At 30.1% G+C, this 20014-nt stretch overlaps 4 protein-coding genes and 1 long non-coding RNA gene across 7 annotated transcripts in view; 3 read left to right on the top strand and 2 right to left on the bottom strand.

Moving 5' to 3' along the window:
* LOC113370412 lies at window positions 1–503 on the bottom strand. The gene is made up of 3 exons (XR_003366566.1): window positions 389–503; window positions 161–319; window positions 1–93 (listed from the first exon to the last, which is right to left on the bottom strand). It is a non-coding gene; the product is annotated as an uncharacterized LOC113370412 (long non-coding RNA).
* Window positions 1–20014, top strand: part of LOC113370405 (FERM, ARHGEF and pleckstrin domain-containing protein 2-like) — a 71780-nt gene that overhangs the window by 5562 nt on the left and 46204 nt on the right. The window lies entirely within an intron of this gene.
* Window positions 1597–4847, bottom strand: LOC113370409 (calumenin-like). 3 transcript variants are annotated; one of them, XM_026611073.1, is made up of 6 exons: window positions 4663–4847; window positions 3942–4195; window positions 3650–3809; window positions 2899–3144; window positions 2463–2596; window positions 1597–1987 (listed from the first exon to the last, which is right to left on the bottom strand). In XM_026611073.1, the coding sequence occupies exons 2-6, from the start codon at window positions 4187–4189 to the stop codon at window positions 1762–1764; spliced, it is 1014 nt and encodes a 337-aa protein (XP_026466858.1). In that variant the 5' UTR covers window positions 4190–4195; window positions 4663–4847; the 3' UTR covers window positions 1597–1761. The 3 variants fall into 3 exon arrangements, with proteins under 3 accessions (XP_026466858.1, XP_026466859.1, XP_026466860.1); XM_026611074.1 differs by lacking the exon at window positions 4663–4847 and adding an exon at window positions 4438–4588; XM_026611075.1 differs by lacking the exon at window positions 4663–4847 and adding an exon at window positions 4272–4413.
* On the top strand, window positions 18532–19415 carry LOC113370902 (myotubularin-related protein 2-like). The gene is made up of 3 exons (XM_026611577.1): window positions 18532–18758; window positions 18830–19006; window positions 19182–19415. Exons 1-3 carry the CDS (start codon window positions 18624–18626, stop codon window positions 19413–19415), a joined length of 546 nt encoding a protein of 181 aa, XP_026467362.1. The 5' UTR covers window positions 18532–18623.
* Window positions 19430–20014, top strand: part of LOC113370901 (myotubularin-related protein 2-like) — a 1619-nt gene continuing 1034 nt past the window's right edge. Inside the window, exons 1-4 of the mRNA XM_026611576.1 lie at window positions 19430–19439; window positions 19504–19599; window positions 19713–19835; window positions 19902–20009. Coding sequence (XP_026467361.1) covers window positions 19437–19439; window positions 19504–19599; window positions 19713–19835; window positions 19902–20009 — 330 coding nt within the window. The 5' untranslated portion in view covers window positions 19430–19436. The remainder of the gene's footprint in view (window positions 19440–19503; window positions 19600–19712; window positions 19836–19901; window positions 20010–20014) is intronic.

Raw genomic sequence — 20014 nt, 5'->3', positions numbered from 1 at the left:
TATGCAATAATCAGAAAATATGTGACTAATGATGTTCCGCTGCTTGCTTTCGTCTAGATTCAGCCCATTTAGCAACATTTTCAGGGCTATATGCTACAAATTAAAAACAGCTATAGACAAATGATTAAAAATACAAATAATTTTTTTTGTTAGTACTTACAAAGTTTTTGGATCTTATAAAAAACTGGAATCGACACTGCAACAGCAATAAAATAATATTTCCACAGTGCGTTATTGTTTAGGTAAAATTTGAAGGGGAACTGAGCAATTTTTGCGGAAAGGGTGTAAGGATATTTCATCGGGCGTTCACCAACCATTTCTGAAAAATATTAATTTGTTGAAGTATTCAAAACATATTTTTATTCACATAATTTATAAAATAACTCACTTATTCCGTTACGTAATGAAGTTTTCAAGATGACAAGTTCCTAGACAATAATGGAGAATTCGACATGCAAGGCAGCTTTCATAAAAATTGATTAAATCATGGTAGCCAACATAATCTGATGATTGTCAAAATGACAGCTGATGACAGCTACCGCTTTTAAGTTTTTGTTTTTACCGTTTTAATCGTAGACATGTGCTGACAATGTAACAATTTTAAAGTTTTATTTTTAAATTTAGTTTTAATTATAAAGTTAAGTTGTCAAAAGTCAAGACTAAGTATCAGTTATAACCGAGTATTATTTCGTTATAAGTGAAATTGTTGTTTATTCATATATTTGCAAATATGATGTATAAAATGGTAATTGAAACTATTTAATTACATTTTCAAAAAACGATAACTATATTGAAGCTTTGGAGAGTGTAAGAACACAATTTGTTACTGTTTTCTTCTATTAATACAGAGAACGATTTAAACGGTAAGTCATAAATAAATAAGAGTGCAGTAAGCACTCCTAGGTTTTAGTCAGCATTAGACGGTGTTTTAGAGATATGATTAGGTAAATACGGTAATTTAAAACTACTATTGATACATTTTTGTGTTATGGTTATGTTCTAAGATCATAGCAATCATTTATTTGCTATTAGACAGGATAAGTACCTATGATGAATTTGTGCGTAACTGGTAACAAATTTAGAAATCTTATCCAAAATAGTGATAAGATCACGAATTTGATATTTCAAACATTAATCGTTATCTTTCATAGTGACCAGCTTCTTTTTGCTACATTTATAGTATAGCATCACCTATATCACACCAGATTAGTTTTAGATACATTGAATTTTAAGTATAATATTAAACTTTGCAGTTTTTTCTATATTATTACCAAAGTTATGAATTATATCCATAAAATATGGAAGCATCTATGATATGCTTTTGCTAATATAAATGAAAATTACAAAGCTTATAACATGCTCATTTATAATTAAATAAATGAATTTATGTAAAACAATTTTGCAAAATAAATTATCTCATTTGCTGAATTTATTGAAGTTGGGCATATCATTACAACTACAAACATTAGGCAATTGTAGAATGATACAGTTATCAAAACTATAGCAATTTTTATTTAAAAATATATAAATTTAATATATAAAATTATTTTTAAAAAATGGCATCCTTAACTCAAAAAATTCCATATTTTGGCAGTGGTTACTGAGTATTAAATAAAATTTAGTTCAAGATTCAAGCTCACTTATAATCTAATATCCAACAATTTAAATTTTAATATTTGGTTTTTCATAATTTTTTAATAACATATCCAGTATTTACCAAACTAAATTTAAATTCAAATGCACTAATTACTCATTAGAATTCTAAAATTCATCGTGCCTGGCTAAAGCTTCTCCGAAGTCTGTTGCTTGTGAACCCACAAATAAGTCATATTTATTTAATATTTCATCTTTGGTCAATTTTTCATCTGTATCACCATCAGCTTCATAAATTAAATGCCTTGCCTCAGCTTCTGCATGGTCGAAGTCTGGAGGAATTATCCAATTTTTGACTTCTTCTAAATCCATAAAACCATCCTTATCTTTATCTCTGAAATAAATATTTAAAAAATGTGAAAAAAGTTTTGTTTGGAATTTCCAGAGTATTAAAACCAGACTTGTAATTTAAATTATTACTTTTATCAAATCTATTTTCATTCAATAATAAATTCAAATGCAATTTTGAAGTATTTTCTTATCAATTCAATTTCTTTTATTTTTTGAAGTAGTTAATTTTAACATATTATTAAATAATATCTATAATGACAGAAAATATAAACATAGTTGCGTTTTCACAAAAATGACCCTACAAAAATACGACTGAGCACATCAGCATTTGTGCTTGCTTTACGAATCTTATAAATAATTTCATAATTGTATTCTTCTAATTTTATCCTCCATCTCATTAAATGAAACCTGAGATATTTTCAATTAAATAGTCCAACTATTGCTTATGGTCAGTGATTGCAAAATTCAACTCTATTTAAAACTAGGATGCAAAATGTCATAAAAAAAATTGTAATAACCTGTATAAGCTGAACTGTTCTCTTTCATTTTTTACCCATTCTGGTTCATCTTCCTCCTTACCTTCTTCTTCATCTGAATCCATATCTCCTCTAAACATATCACCTATATATTCTTTCAATGAAATTTTTCCATCCTATTAAAAAATATAATTATTAATTAATTGATTTGTTTTTAATAAAATGACATGTTTTCTTAAAACTGACTATTATGAACAGATCGCGAACCAACAATGTCAAACAAATATAAAATATTCAGTAAATAAATTATTATATTATTAAATAATTTTATATATTATAATTTTTATTTGTTTTATTACTTGGTGTATAATCATTATTTAAAACTATAATAAAATGTTTCAACTTTTATGTTGTGTTGCAATCGTTATGAATTAATTTTAAAATTAAATGTTATTCTTCTAAACACTATAAGCAATACCTTATCCTTATCAATGTCTTCCATTGTCTCTAAAACAACTACATCTCTCATTCGTTCACTTTCTTCCGGATGTAAAAAATCAGTAAATTGTGCTTTGTCGAGAACCCCATCATCATCTAAATCAGCATTGGCCCATCTTCGTTGATCTCGCTTAATCATAGCTTTGTAGGAGTAGCCTGATTCTTCTTGTTCTAATTCTTGTTCTGTCATTTCATCCAGGAATCCATAAGTTTCTTTCTTATATTCCTATAATAAGTATTAGTAAGAATAATTGATAATGTTAAAGAATTGAGAGATTTGCCACTGCAGAATAAGTTTTTAATAAGAACTAATGATAGGAATTATAGATATTCAGAAATTGTATATTTCTGTTCATTATTATCTATTTGAACCTTTGAAATCTATCAAAATAATTAATGTGGAAATGAGTTAGCATTGATGCAAAAAAGTTTTTTGATTAATATAAAAAGATATTATTAATAAGTTTTCAGAGTTAGAAAATACAATGAGCCATCAAACACTGAATTCGCTTTATTGTGTTCTGCAGATGCAGGAGTTTCATTTTACTAAACATCAAAAAGCACATAAATCTCTGGATAACAAATATGAGATATGAATATGAAAACTTCATGTTTTCAATAGTAAAAATTAAGTGTAAAGAGCTTTACTTTTGATTATATATTCATTATCATATTGAAGCATGTAAACTCGCTTCCACAAAAGTATTGTAAGTAAAGTATAAACAACAAACCTCCCAAGTTAAGCTGGGTTTGTTTTCGAGATTGTGTTGTTTCCATTGACGCTCAACATCATCAGCAATATAACGTCTTTGAGTATATCGTATCCAGTCTTTTAGTTCCACTAATGTTATAAAACCATCTTTATCTTGATCAATTTTGTCCACGATCAATCTAAAGAGAAACAGTAAGAATAACTTAAACATCACCCATAAGACCTTCAATTTTTTCAAAATATCAAGAAAATATTAAAATCAGTTTTAGCAGCAGAAAACTAGCGAATTGAAATCTTATAATGTGACTTACCCCAGTCTCCTCCTGCTTTCTTCTGGAGGCAGTTGATCAAACGTTTTAGCTTCATCTTCTCCTAGAAATGCATCATGATCGAATTTTGCATCATGTTCTTCGCCTTCCCCATGTGAAGCTTTTGAAAGCGGATTTACAAGCCTTGGGGCATGATGTGCTGTTTCTTCGGGTTTGTGAATGCCAAAAGCACTCGCCGAAAGCGCCAAGATTTGTAAAGCGATCAAGTAGTGGACATATGATATTGACATTTTGTGCTGAAAGATCAATTTATATAAATCATTTCAGTAAATAAGATCAAATTTCGCTCAAAATTATTAGGTATTTGTTAACTTTTTCTCTAAGAGTAATTGCCTCAAAAAATTAGCTGTAAAAAATAAACAATAATAAATAAAATTAAAACAAAAATAATCAAGTGATTTTACACAAGAATTTAAGCTAATAAAATTTGAATCCAAGCTTTGTTAAATTTCACTATTTGACATAACCCCTTACTCACTAAGATGACAGTATATTATAACATTTGTAAACTCAATGATATTTTGATTATTGTTATGTTTTTGTTTGTTCAAAGTGCCTAAATTGTGCGAAGAAAATTGAAATATTATTATTTGGAGATATTGTTTATAGAGATCAGAAATTGAAAGGTGTTGTAGATAGTTTAATTGACGTTTTGAGTGAATTGGCATGGTGATAAAAATTAAATTACATTTAAAAATATTACCAAGAAGTGTTTCTCCTAATATATGTTATCAAATTAAGTATATATTATTTAATTTAAGAAACCTTCCACGTCACACATTGATTGTCAACTTTATCACTTATTGCGTCCGTTCTTTAATGTTAACAAGACATACATCCTAAACTTAACTACGTGTCCTGTTGTTCTAGATCAACTAATTTATCATCACACTTTAGTGTTGAACGCTTTTTAATAAATAAATATTCTTCAGATTCCAAATGGGGTGTGAAACATTGAAATTAAAATAAAATTCAAAACTAGTGGGGCGCATGGCCTCGTGCCTTAAGGCAAATTGCAGGAACTTCCCATACCAAAAATTATTTTTTTTATAAAAGATTAACATTTTTCAAAAAAATTTACTTTGAAAAAATTAGGTTTTTGGGAAATTATAAATTTTTGGCAAAAATTTACTTTTTTTTGGAAAAAAAGACTTTTCGAAAAAAAATGTTTTCTTTATTTTGAAATATTTTGAAAATTCTGAACTTTTTTCAGAGCAAACGTACTACTTTAAATGCACAGAGACGAAATAAGGAAGCGCGTAAGCGCCACGTCGCCGTCTAACGGATAAACATTGGTACGTAACCCATAGGAATGTAAACAAAATTTATACTTATTGTTAAAGTCTCTCGAATACCGAATATTCGGCATCCTCTAAAGACCGAATACCGAATATTCGGCATTCTCTAAAGACCGAATACTGAATACCGAATATTTGGCAACTATTCGGCAGGTTATTGGCGCCTAAGCTCGTTTGTATTAATGTAATTACTATCAGTAATTGTTATATTACGCGATACATATTCATTCAAGTTTTATGCCTAGACTTGCATCCACTATTCTGCTACACGTTATTTGAAATATTTCGCACCATTTATTCTATTCGATTGAATGCTGAATACTTGAATACCACATGTGATGGGATGGGGAAATAAATAGTAAAATTATGAAAAAAGCGATTCTTTACATATATTTCAATGTATTTCCAATTATTTCTTTCATAAACATTTAATATTTTCTTTTATAAACTCAATATTATTTCTTATATATTGCGAATGCTAATCATAACAAAATAAATAAATATTTTGCGATAAAGAGCCAATAATAGCTCTTTATTTGGAAACGCTTAGATTTTATATAATGAATGACTTTATTGTATTGATACAACACATGCGTGTAACCAATGAATGATTCATATCAAATAATATAAACCTGTAACAATAAAGTATCTTGTGAATATTCAGAAAAAAGTTCTTCACGTTATCATCTATAATATCAAAAATCGACAAAGTTTAAATTATTATATATGCAATAACGAATTCGGTTATATCATTTTATATTAAACTAGATAGATCTGTATTTAATCTATCTCATTCATAAAAGATAAAACACTAACGATGCTGTCGCTGAGCGGCGGCGGCGCCTTTGATTTTAACTATTCGGTATTCGGCCGAATAATAAAAAAGGTGCCGAATATGCCGAATACCGCATAGTAACCAAATATTCGGTGCAAATAAATCAAATTTTATTTGTTTTAAAGCAATAATGCACTATATACAATAGTGTTATAATGTTTCATAAAACATCGTTCAGTTTACTGCAATACATCACTCAGTCGATAAAACCAATATATAAGCCAATAAGTTATTGACTCCAAACGGGAAATTATAAGGTAAGCTCATAAAGATAAAATGTTATTTTATAAGTCGCCATATGAATTTGTTAAAATAAATAATAACGTTTTTTTGTAGCATTTCATAATTATATTTTCTGTTTGTGAGTAGATTTCATCAACTTTTGACAGTAAAACTAACGTATACTTTATAATTCACTATACACATATTTTTAATTAATTAGTATACCGAAATTTTATAATCAAAATCAGATTATACTAATTTTTAATGCTTTAGATACGCTCCTCTTTTAAACTTATACATCATAAAAGTTCAAGAGATAAATAGGTTGGCAAGCTCTGTATCAATGCTCTCAGCCTCTCAGCCAATGAGATAACGCCGCGTATTTTAATCTAATTGCGGAGAGAAATATGAACTCATCCTAAAGCACGATGAAAAAATCATAATCATCATTTTTTAGATATCCTGAAAATATCATATTTATTATTTAACGCGGAATGAAAACTCATAAATAATTACTACATGCACCCACAGCCGTTAAGTAATCTTTACTTTACTCTAATAATTTAATAAGTATGTAGCGGGTTGCCAACACGCATAGCGGCTTGTCAACACGCATCACATGTCTCTGGACAGATTGGCCCATATAGTGACAGCACTGAGAAAAACAAAAGAAAATTCAAGTGTCAGATCGTACTTGGTTTTTGTTTCTCCCTTGTCGATTTTACTAAAAATGTATCATTCTTGAAACCTTTCTTTTCGATTATAAATAAGAAAATACCAATCACATTTTATTAACGATAAATATGACAACACATAGTGTCGTGGATATTAATCATACATAAAATAAACCAAATATAAATAATATTTTATGGAATTTATTATTACTACAATTTGGATAATATTGGTATTAATATGGAGGACTACTACACCTCCATATTTTGGTGACCCCGAGAGTGAACTAGCAACACACATACAAGAAGGTAAGAAGATCAAGACATATTTTGAAGTAGCACAAGAAAAAAAAATAAATTGAAGTCTCAAGAATTATTAAGAAAAGAATTTTTAAAAATATAAATAATTATTATAAATGGCTCACAACTTCCATAATTCGAAGAGCATTCTAAGCATACAACTGAGACTCCGACCACGCACTTCAAGATCAACAACAACACGTGCTCAATAAATCACTTATTATCCTGGTAAATAAGTCGATTATAAGCACCATGGCAACAGACAGGGAACATCAAACCAATTTGGCAACCGCCATATATAATCAACCGCTAACTCACCAGCGAAGGGCCACATACAATCAACCGCTAACTCACCAGCGAAGGGCCACATACATTCAACCGCTAACTCACCAGCGAAGGGCCACATACATTCAACCGCTAACTCACCAGCGAAGGGCCACATACACTCAACCGCTAACTCACCAGCGAAGTGTCAAATATACTCAGCCGCTAACTCACCAGCGAAGGGCCACATCTACTCAACCGCTAACTCACCAGCGAAGGGCCACGTAAGCAATCAACAAACTCAACAAGCCAACACGGCAATTTATCACACAATCTCAACCAAAAGAAATTTACAAGGAAGTTCAAGAATGGCAGTCAGAGATGCGAAACAATCTTTTTCATTAGGGCGGAGTGATGTAGCGGGTTGCCAACACGCATAGCGGCTTGTCAACACGCATCACATGTCTCTGGACAGATTGGCCCATATAGTGACAGCACTGAGAAAAACAAAAGAAAATTCAAGTGTCAGATCGTACTTGGTTTTTGTTTCTCCCTTGTCGATTTTACTAAAAATGTATCATTCTTGAAACCTTTCTTTTCGATTATAAATAAGAAAATACCAATCACATTTTATTAACGATAAATATGACAACACATAGTGTCGTGGATATTAATCATACATAAAATAAACCAAATATAAATAATATTTTATGGAATTTATTATGACTACAATTTGGATAATTCCGGTATTTCTACAATATGGAGCACGCCTCCATAAGTATGTCTATCGAAACAAGAAAAATAGAGTATGGCATACGGAAAACTATACACGGCACTGACTTTCATTTTGTGTTTTTTTTTATTATTATTTTATTTATGTCCTTGATGCAAAACGACTGATGCAAATTAATGAATCTTCACGACAATGTATGATTATAATATTTTAGAAATAATAGATAATGCAATAGAGCTTTTGCTTAATTTCAACAAGCTTACCGTTGTAAAAGTGATTTTTTATTCATTGTAAAAATGATATCAAGTTAAAACTATGGATTACTATCCACGGAAAATTTTAAAATACATTTTACTCAATTTGAAAATGAGTTAAACCCGTGGATTACATCCACGGATTTTTTCCTAAATATATTTTACTCAATTTGAAAATGATATCAAGTTAAAACAATGGATTACTATCCACAGATTTTTTTAAAATCCATTTTACTCGAAAATGATAACAAGTTAAAAGCATGGATTACTATCGACGGATTTTTTAAATGCATTTAAACTTACACTCTTATTTTAAATGTAATTAATTTATGATAATTAATTTAGGATAAATTTTTATTCTTATTACAGAGGCTTATGACTTATAAGAATGCCTTAAAGGAACCTTAAATCCATAGATAAGCAAGCATAAATGCTTACATCCTGGGACTCCCACATGTGAGTGGGAATTTATGATCGACAACAAATTGGAAAAAGTCTTTTTGAAGAAAAGGATGAAATTATCTTGTTTGATGAGCGTTCAGGGCATCTACCACTGCAGAAGAACAAAATCTGGTTGCAACATTGAAAATTTATAAAAAAAAATGTTTCATAATGTTTGGACCGATTCCAAAAGATTTTGGGGCGCTGATTTCAAAAATGCTATCCGTTTTTGGATAAATCCACATACACCCCGCGAAAATCGAAATATTTGGTTGCAAAATTGATTTTTTTTTTAAAAGTCTAGTTTTTTTCGCGATTTTTAAAATGTTTTGATTGGTTTTTATAGATTTTGAGTCGCTAAATTCGAAAATATTATCCGTTTTTAGATAAATCCACAATGAATCCACACACCTTTGCGAAAAATCGAAATCCTTGGTTGCAAATTCAAAATTTTACTAATGAAATGAACATTTTTTTTCGCAATTTTCAAAATGTTTTGGCCGATTTGGATAGTTTTCAAGGCGCTGATTTCGAATATGAAATCAGTTTTTGGAAAAAAAAATTCTCCCACCCCTACGACCAACTTGAAGTTTGAAAAATTGCCAACTTTGAAGCTGATTTTAACTATGAAGACGATGATAAATTTGTAATTTTTTTGCTTTGGTATAAAGATTGTACTTTAGTCTACACAATGCATTCATTAAAATTATCAATTTCATTCATTAAGGGCCTTAAAATTGCATTTGAAAGTCACGATTTTGGCCAATTTTGGCAGCCCCTGATTTTTCGGATTTGTATGGGAAAGATAGTAAAATTTGTAAAAAATTTAAATTACACCAAAGTAGGTTTGGTTTACCGCTAACCAGGCGTAAATACGAATTTATTAAAAATTATCCTCTTTCTACTTTTTCTTATCTTAGATTTTTATATACATGTATATATATATATATTTATATATATATATATATATATATATATGTCGATTTTTGTAATAATGACACTCAATAAATTTAATTACTTATCTATATATCTTATTTATTTAAAAATTTCTGAATTTATTTTTTAATTCAGATAAATTCGGGGTTCGAACAGTCGAACCTGGAATTGTTATTCTGGCCTAAACCGTATCTTTACGACCTCGGCCATTTGCTCACACGAAATTACATGTTTTCAGGAAACTTATATCTTTCATTATCAAAATAAGACTTTATATTTTTACAAATAGCAGAGAGTTCTGTATAACCGATTGGCCGAGATCATTAAGTTGCCACTACGGTTGCTCAGCGTGTCTTGGTTCGATTCCCGAAAGGTCTTGAAAAATCAAATGCATAGTTTTTCATAGTTATCAAATATTAGTTCAAAATATTAAATTCAGGTGTCGCATTTCGACCTTGACACTTAGTATATTTCTGAAAAACAAAAAACTCAAGTTTCGCACTTGTCTGTAAGAGAAATACATAAAGAGAAAAAAAAAAGGTAGAAGCACTGGGGAAAGAGAGGGGTGTATGATACATATTTTTTATTCAAATTCAATATTAATACAATATGAGGATAAAAATAACTATTATCATCAATAACTCAAATAGCCGAGTGGTTTAAGTGACCGCATACTCGGTGAAATCGCTCTGGAGGCACAAGGTGAGACGGATCGAGTCCAACTGCAGGCAACGACGACGAACTCTGAAGCAGAAAAAATGGAGCAGTGCTGGTGACTGGCTGTTGGCAGGCGCGGTGGGTCCTGAAACGAACACACAAAGTGATGGTCAACCTGAGGTTCATGATGCGACAGGTCACACGCAGAGGGACACATTGCGGAAGGTCCATGCCAGACCCGAAAATCTACCCAAAAACGACAACATGCAAAAAAAAACAACACCAAAAAATGAAAAAAAATGCGAAAAAAAAGGAAAAAAAGAGGAAAAAGGAGGAGGGAGGAGGGAGAAGGGGAGGTGGAAGACCTAAAAAAAAACCCCTTAAGTCCCAGATGAATTTTTCTCTTTTCTGTTCAGTGTTGAAACTTTTTTATGTTTTTTAGTGTTCCCTCTCACCAATTCCCAAAGCCAACACTCGAATGAAATGAAGTCCACTTTGAAATTTTCACAACGAGAAAAAATTACTGGGACTTAGTTAAAATTTTTAACTTTGCCCCAATAAAATTTTCTCGTCATGAAATTTTCAATGTGGGTCTCATTCATTCAAATGTTGGCTTTGGGATGATATAACATGCATACATAACTCGTCTTTCATAATCGAAAAGGTTTCAGTAAATATTGCGTTGATAAAATTAATCGAAAAGATTATTTAATTAAAAGTTGGATTGATGTTAATAAAATCGAAGAAGTTTCAGAAAAGTTTTATCTTTAAAATAATTATTCGAAAGAATTATTTTATTAACAGATCATATGATGTTAATCAAATGCAAGAAATTATCTTAATCGAATCAAAATTGTTGAACATATGAAACCTTTACAATTATTCAAGACAAAAACAATTTTAGTTGATTTGAATTCAACAAAACTTTAAAAATAAAAGCTAAAAAATTATAGACTGAAAACTTTAAAAATTATTTATATATTTATTTATTTTAAAATTTTTTAGAATTCAAAGAAAAGCAAAGACTTTAAATAATGAATGAAATGATGCACTTGTGATTAAAATTAAATTTTGTTTTGTTCAAATCAACTCTTTAAAACTTTAATCAAGCCACATTCAACTCAAATAATAAAATCTCTTTGACAGAACAAAATTATAAATATCAAAAAATATATTTTAAAAAAGTAGCCAAAGCAAATATAGAATAAATAGTTAAAAAAATTTCAAAACAAAGTTATTCGAACATTATACTTTTATAAAAATCTGTTGAGTTAATGCAGTATTGAGTAAAGTCTAATTATATATGGCAAAACAAATAATAAACATGTTGAGCAATTCTTAATTCAATTCTCAACACATGGATTAATCGAACCATCACCGATTGCATGTCTTGATCAAAATTGACTTTAGAAATAAAAGAATAAAAATCTATATTTAGCAAAGTAGCAATATAATTAAATAAATTTGAAACAAAATTACAATGAAAGTCTTTAAAAGTTGCATTTAATCAATAACTATTAGGAAAGTCATAATTGAGTCTTAAATATTTTGATCAAAGCCATCAATCGTGTTGTCATTAATAAGAATGAACATGCAGTCAATATCACTGCAGAGAAAACGCATGATTCTTGGTACTAGAACTGTAATTCTAAAATTCCTTACCACAGAATAACACAAAGTATTGTAAAATAATTTTTTTTGTAAATTTAAAAATAATAAAAGAAATTTATAGAATAATAAAAACCTTTGCCATGTGAAATATATTTGTTGTTGAAATGTTATCTGATAGACAGATTCTTCAGAACTAGAGTTCTACCTGAAATACCATTAATTTAGGAATTGTACAAGGAGGGATGCCAGGGCCCCTTCTGTATATCCCATACACGAATGATATTCAGACAAAACATTCGTTGAAGATAGAGTTGTCATTAGAGTAGCAAATTACCAACAATATATCTCAGCACTCGAAAAGTGGCTCAACAAATAAATGATACGAAATCAAGTCACGTTACTTTTACAAGAAGAACTCGAAGAAACATTTCCTTTCAATTTATTATTTATGCAAGTATAATGAAGATAAATTAATGTCAATCAATGTATATGAGAAGTAAAAACTATTGTATTATATTAATTTAAAAAATGTATAAATACCACTTGCTAGAACAACAACAAAAATGAATCAATAAGTTTTCTCCATAGTGAATTGTATAACATCATTTTTATGCATATAGAATATCACTTGCAAATTTAACAATTAAACTAGTCAGGTGTATGGCATCGTGCCTTAAGGCAAATTGCTAAAACTGTCCGTACCGTAACGAAATGATCGAGAAATATTAAATGTTTTAAAATAGATTATGATAAATATTGTAACATTGTCGAATATTTATAAGAATTATATAAATTAAATTGGAAAGTTGAAATTATTTGTTTAAAGTACATCAGAACAGAATTAAAATAAAAATCTGAATTATTTTCTATATACAAAAAAGAATTTTTTGGAAAAAAAAAATTAAAAAAAAAATAATTTTGAAGCAAAAATTTTTTTTTTCAAAATCAATTATTTTGTTAAAACAATCAGAAAGTTTTTAGAATCATTCAAATCGGACGCTTAGTTCTCTCAAAAACTGCCATTTTTTGCACATTTAGCTCAGTATCTCCGAAACCGCTAGACCTGCCTTTGCCAAAAACTAATCACCCCTTCTCATCGTCATTACGAATTGAATGTTTTTGGGATCATTCAAATCGGTTGATCCGTGCGCCCGAAAACGTGGACGAAAAATTGTATCCATACATACATACAGACTCACACACACACACATCCATTTTTTCTAAGGTATGCCAAAATGTTCAGAAACCTTCAAAACGTTGAGAAATGTAAAAATTTTCAATTTCGATTTTTGGCCCGTTACAATAACTTACCCTACAGGAAGTTAACAAAGTGCGTCTAATATCAGATAGGTATCACAAACCTGCAAGTGATATTCAGCATTTTTGCACATATGTCTGCTAAAGTAGGAATTGAGATAAATAAAGAGTAAATTGTATTTTATTCGTTTTTAGAATTGCAAATGAAATGATAAAATATAGTTAAGCATAATATCATGCCAAATATAAACCTTTATTAAATAAATTTACTAATATATAAACTGTAATATAAATAGAAATAGAAAAAAGAAATAAATTTAAGCTTTAGACATGAGCGTCGATATCAATAATATACATATCTATACAATTGTTTTAAATAAATAAATAAACATTTAGCAGATACATATGCAAAAGTATTAATGATGCACATATCATCAAATATTCACTGAAATACATACAGGCTGTTTTAATTACAAATACAAGAAATTATTTGTTATATGTTTTAGAACATTATCAGTGCATTATTTGTTGTACAACGAATTCCTGTTTATGATTTCAGAAAAGTATTCATTGACATGTTGTGTATAAAATTTACTTGAACTCACATTGACGTTTCCGCATAGAATTAATTCCAAATCCCCTCCTCAAAATAAATCCTCTGAAGCATCTGCTAGAAGCCCCAAAGCTGAACATTTGTGAACCACTACACCACACTACTTTGATCACAGACTTTATACACTTAATTTATAATTTGCAAATGTCCAAGTGGAGTCTTCGTGACTCAACACACGACACGACGAAAAGCAACAAACATATTAGAGAATTTGTGAATGAATTGGCGACCTAAAATTTGACAGATACATTACAGAAGTACTTGCAGCCTTCCGAATCTCACAAACACACATCTATACATATTTGACAATTGCAATATAAATATAAAGGATACATCGGAAGCTGTAAATAAAGTATTTGCTTACAATGGTAAATGTTGAAAGAGATATCATAATTATCAGAAGTTAAGAGGAACATCTTCACATATCTGCTCTAAAAACATATCATCACAAACGAGTTTTATCTCAAATTGATATGCATATAATATAAATGATAATAATATAAAGGATACATCGAAAGCTGTAAATAAAATATTTGATTATAAAAATAATAAGTATTAAAAATGTTGAAAGAGATAAGTTAAGGCTGAAGAACATCGTCACATATCTGCTCTAAAAACATATCAACACAAACGAGTTTTATCTCAAATTGATATGCATAATTAGTAGAACAATATAATGCATCAATTAATGATAACTAATGAGGAAATTAATTAAAAACAAAAATTAATTAATTTGCACGCGTCTGTCACAAATTCATTATAAAAATGGCCGCCATCGAAGCAAACTGCCATGAAGAACTGAACGAATCAAAGTGACAAAGTTGAAAGCGCAAAATTCAAATTTGAAAACCAAAAATTATCAAATTCGCTTAATATTCTTTGCTCAAAGATTACTCTGATAAATATAATTATGATCTTACCGTGTCCAATAGCAAAAATCGGAGAGATATTATCAAAATATTGCTTAACTTGCTTTTAAATTTTGATTGCAGTTGTATATTAATTATTATTTGTAAATAAAAAAATGCCAAAACATTTTAATATACTGAACGCTGTTAAATGTATTGAAAATTTGGATTTGATTTTTTTATTCATTTGAATTGTTAACATTGTAAAGATTATTCTAATAAGATTATTCTAAAGGTGCGTCCACACCTAACGAACGAACACGAACGAACATGTCGAACAAAAAAATACAAAGAAGAACGAACAGGAACACGAACGAACGCGAAAAATTCCAAACGAACTTGGACAAGCGCTTAAAAGCAGTGAGCGCTTGAATTTTCCTGGTTCTGTAAACATTTCTTTCAAAGGGTGCAATGATGCAAGGGCTCTTATCAGCCCTAATCATAGCAATTTTGCATAAGAATATTTCACCGCATTTCAATCACTTAAAAACTTTTAACTACCAATGACGTAGACATTATGCTAATTTCCGAGACGCATTTTACCGAGACAAATCACAATATTCGTTTTCCTAATTATCACACATATACCACAAATCACCGGACGACAGACCTCACGGTGGCACTGCCATTATCATAAAGTCAAACATAAGACATTACGAGACAGAAACTTTTTATACGACTACATACAATCGACAAATGTTTTAATTGACCTAATGACTCACAAAATTACAGTATCGGCAATCTATTGTCCGCCAAGGCACATTATTACTGAAAATCAGTTTACAACTTTTTTTACCAGCCTTGGAAATTTGTTTATTGCGGGAGGTGATTATAACGCAAAGCACACATTTTGGGGATCTAGACTAATAACACCTAGAGGCCGTCAATTGTATAATACAATAAATAATAATAATCTTCGGACATTTTCTACGGGTGAGCCCACATACTGGCCAACTGATTTGAACAAAATTCCAGACCTCCTCGATTTTTTTGTAGCCAAAAATATTAAAAACGAGAGTGTTGAAATAATTTCAAGTCTGGATCTCAGTTCTGATCATTCACCAGTAATTCTTAAATACTCCACTAATACTCCAACCAAAGTCATGAGTTCGCTTACAAACAAATTTACCGATTGGCTTCTTTCCAAGAATACATCGAAGACACCATTAACTGTAATATTCCATTAAAAAGTGAGAATGATTTGAATATCGGTATCAACAACTTCACAAATACATTAATTGCAGCAGCTAAAATATCGACTCCTATTCTAAATCACAATCACAGTCACTCTGTGCCCATAGATATTAAAAAATCATTGCACAGAAAAGGAAATTAAGAAGAATTTGGCAAATAACTAGATCACCGGAAGATAAAAGAAAATTTAACAGTGCATGCAGAGACCTGAAAAATTTAATAATAAATTATAAAAATGTTTCTTTTGAAAACTACTTACATAATCTTTCTGCAAGTAGTGTGAAACAAATTATTCTCTTGGAAAGCAACCAAAAAATTGAAAAGACCAATTGTACCAATTCCTCCTTTAAGAAAAACAGACGGTTCATGGGCAAGAAGTCCAGAAGAAAAAACTAATGCATTCGCCGAACACCTGCGCCTCACATTTCAGCCATTTTCACGTAAATGCAACTCTAATGATGAACAATTCATTTATGATTTTCTTCAGGATTCACCGTCGCTAGTGACTCATGATGTTAATCGTTTTACTGCGGCTGAAGTAACCCAAGAAATTGCAAAAGCAAATTCTAGAAAATCACCTGGACCAGACCGGATTTCTATTAAAATGCTTAAAGAACTTCCAAGAAAGCTATTAGAATGCTCACAATAATATATAACTCTATACTGAGAATGAAAACTTTTCCGCAGTCTTGGAAAAGAGCTAAAATAATCCTTATAGTGAAACCAGGTAAAGACCCTTATCTATTATCTTCCTACCGGCCGATAAGTTTATTGTCTTGCATATCGAAAATATTTGAAAAGCTAATTCTTCAACGGATTAAAATAATCCTACAAGAACAAAGTTTTATTCCGAACCATCAATTTGGGTTTCGCGACAAACATTCAACAATTGAGCAAGTTCACAGAATAATAAACGTAATTAACAATGCGCTGCATAATAAAGAGTACTGTTCTGCGGCTTTTTGGATCTCAAGCAGGCATTGACAAAGTATGGCATACCGGATTAATGTATAAAGTTAAAAGATGTTACCAGATTCTTTATTCCTATTATAAAATCCTATTTACAAAATAGAAACTTTTTTGTCAGCATCGCCGATACGGACTCAAATATTACCGAAATTAATTCTGGAGTGCCTCAAGGGAGTGTCCTCGCCCCAACACTATTTTTAATTTTTACAGCTGATTTTCCAACTTCAACTGACACGAGTTTAGCACATTTGCTGATGATACGTGCATCATCGCCACAAACAAAGATCCGACTGCAGCTTCCAACAGCCTTCAGCACCATCTCAGCTTAGCTGAGAAATGGTTTTCGTTGTGGAGGATAGAAGTAAATAGCACAAAATCAGTCCATATAACTTTCACGCTTCGCACCCAAACTTGCCCAGCAGTTGTACTCAACGATGATGAAATTATTCCGTCCAAAGAATCAATAAAGTATCTCGGCATTCACTTAGATAGGAAACTCAACTGGAAAGTACATAAAGAACAAAAAAAACAACAATAGATCTAATCTTCAAAAATTATTATTGGCTCTTAAACAGAAATCAGAATTATCAACTTACAACAAATTACTTATATATAAGGCTGTGATCAAACCCGTGTGGACCTACGGATTACAACTTTGGGGGTACTGCTAAAAAGAGCAATTTAAACATAATACAACGAGCACAAAACAAATTCCTGCGGCAAATATTAAACGCTCCTCACTACACGCCAACATGGATTCTCCACAAAGACACGGGTATACCTACAATTCAAGAACATATATCAAGTTTGCCTGTAATTATAAGAATAGAATTGACGCACATCCAAACCAACTAGCATGCAACTTATACCAGGAAGGCCAGCCGACCAGGCTCAAAAGGAAAATACCTCGAGATTTATTATAATTTATTTTATATTTATATTTTTTTCTCTATATTGTCTTTAGTTTTTTCTTTTTTATATATTAACTATAGTAGATACACCACTGGGCGTATGTGCTAATTTGTAAACAACCAATTGTAAACACTTGTCAGCATTCTCTGCTAAATATAATTATTTTTATAGATTGCAGAATAAAAATAAAATAAAAAAAAAAAAAAAAAAAAAATTTCAATCACTTCTTCATTAGACAATAAAATGATAAATGAACTTTAGAATAATAAGATCAGATATGAACCAATGAACTGTCACGGGCTGTCACTTGCATTATGGTATTACACATTTACATTCATTAAAATCATAGGTTAACTGTATAATGACTGTATATGTGTCAAAGATAAAAAATATCATTTAAGAGAATTTTATTTATAATATAAAATACATTATCTATTATTTAACTGTAGAATAAAATAGTTGCAATAAGCTGAACACCCTTATGCTTAAACACTGTGAAAGTTCAAACAACTAACGAAATATTAAAAAAAAAAACAAATATTTTAAATAATTTATATCATGATACAATTTGTATTACATTAAAATAATCATGGACAAACGTGCTTCGACAGATCTAATAAATACCGAAATGTATGTAATTTCACCCTCTAAAAATGTAAGTTCAGACTCATTAGATTCTGATTCAAAGTCTAGTTCTTTAAATTCAAAGCATAACAATGAATTGGTAAGTTCATTCCTTGAATAATATGTAATCAATTTTATTTATTTTTTTACATAAAGTTGTTATCATTTTAGGCTGAAGATGCAATCCCATTAATTTCTGGTGAAATGGTAGTCAGTTCATCAAAAGATGTTACTTATTTATGTCCGTATAGTGGGCCAGCTCGAGGAACGCTCTCTGTCACTAATTATAAATTATACTTTAAAGCAGCTGAGAGGGAACATTATATACTAGATGTACCTTTGGGCGTGGTTAGAAAAAGAATTAACTTTATTGTTCATAAATTTTATTTTAATTCACTTTAAAGTTTAAATATATTAGGCATTTTCAATTATCTAGTGGGCTGAAAATTTAATATGTTTGCGTAAAGCTTTTTAAGTTTCATAATATGCTGAACCTTATTTCAACCGTCAAAATTTGCATTAGGTATCAAGAATTGAAAAAGTTGGTGGAGCTAGTTCTCGTGGTGAGAACAGTTATGGCATTGAAGTATTTTGCAAAGATATGAGAAATTTAAGATTTGCTCATAAACAAGAATTACATTCAAGAAGAAGTATTTTTGAACGATTACAACAATATGCATTCCCTTTATCACACAAAACATCACTATTTGCTTTTACATACAAGGAACAATTAAAGAAATGGTTGGAACGTTTATGAACTCTAGCAGAACTTAAAAGAATGGTATGTTATTATATATCTATATTTATCTATTTTTGTGAAACACTTTAATGTGCCTTAATTTCAGGGTATTGGCAATAGTGATTCTTGGAGAATAACTAAAGTTAATGATAAATATGAGATTTGTGATAGTTATCCTTCTGTTTGGGCTGTTCCTGTTTCAGTAAGTTTTCATTTACTGCTATCATCACATCATAATAAGGCTTACTTATTGTTATTTCAACAAAATATGAAGATTTTACTAAGACAACTGTTTTTTGCTTCAAAATTTTGCAGTGTACTGATGATGATCTTCGAGCTGTTGCAGCCTTCAGGAGTAGAGGACGACTGCCAGTTCTTTCATGGATTCATCCCATTTCACAAGCGAGCATTACTAGATGTTCACAACCACTTGTTGGAGTAAGAGTTTAATGGTTTTGAATTCTATTTTTGTGATTATAGATGATAAAATACATTTTTTTGGAGGTCAGTGGTAAACGAAGTGCAGATGATGAGACATATGTCAGGACACTTATGGAAATAAATTTACAATCTCACAAATTATCAATCATTGACGCAAGACCGATGGCTAATGCAAT

This window comes from Ctenocephalides felis, unplaced genomic scaffold, assembly GCF_003426905.1.
Source record: "Ctenocephalides felis isolate EL2017-DRISC unplaced genomic scaffold, ASM342690v1 CF-g0.4_SCAFFOLD_01492, whole genome shotgun sequence".
NCBI lineage: Eukaryota > Metazoa > Arthropoda > Insecta > Siphonaptera > Pulicidae > Ctenocephalides > Ctenocephalides felis.
This window is presented reverse-complemented; position numbering and strand designations above follow the sequence as displayed.

Excerpts from the sequence above, each read along its gene's own strand:
- LOC113370409 (XM_026611073.1), bottom strand. The coding sequence starts at position 4,189 with ATGTCAATATCATATGTCCACTACTTGATCGCTTTACAAATCTTGGCG. Across the intron at positions 3,810-3,941 it reads GAAAGCAGGAGGAGACTGGG|ATTGATCGTGGACAAAATTG; the intron begins GTAAGTCACATT and ends GTTTCTCTTTAG. Across the intron at positions 2,597-2,898 it reads AAGACATTGATAAGGATAAG|GATGGAAAAATTTCATTGAA; the intron begins GTATTGCTTATA and ends ATTTTTTAATAG.
- LOC113370902 (XM_026611577.1), top strand. The coding sequence starts at position 18,624 with ATGGACAAACGTGCTTCGACAGATCTAATAAATACCGAAATGTATGTA. Across the intron at positions 18,759-18,829 it reads CAAAGCATAACAATGAATTG|GCTGAAGATGCAATCCCATT; the intron begins GTAAGTTCATTC and ends TTATCATTTTAG. Across the intron at positions 19,007-19,181 it reads TAGATGTACCTTTGGGCGTG|GTATCAAGAATTGAAAAAGT; the intron begins GTTAGAAAAAGA and ends AATTTGCATTAG.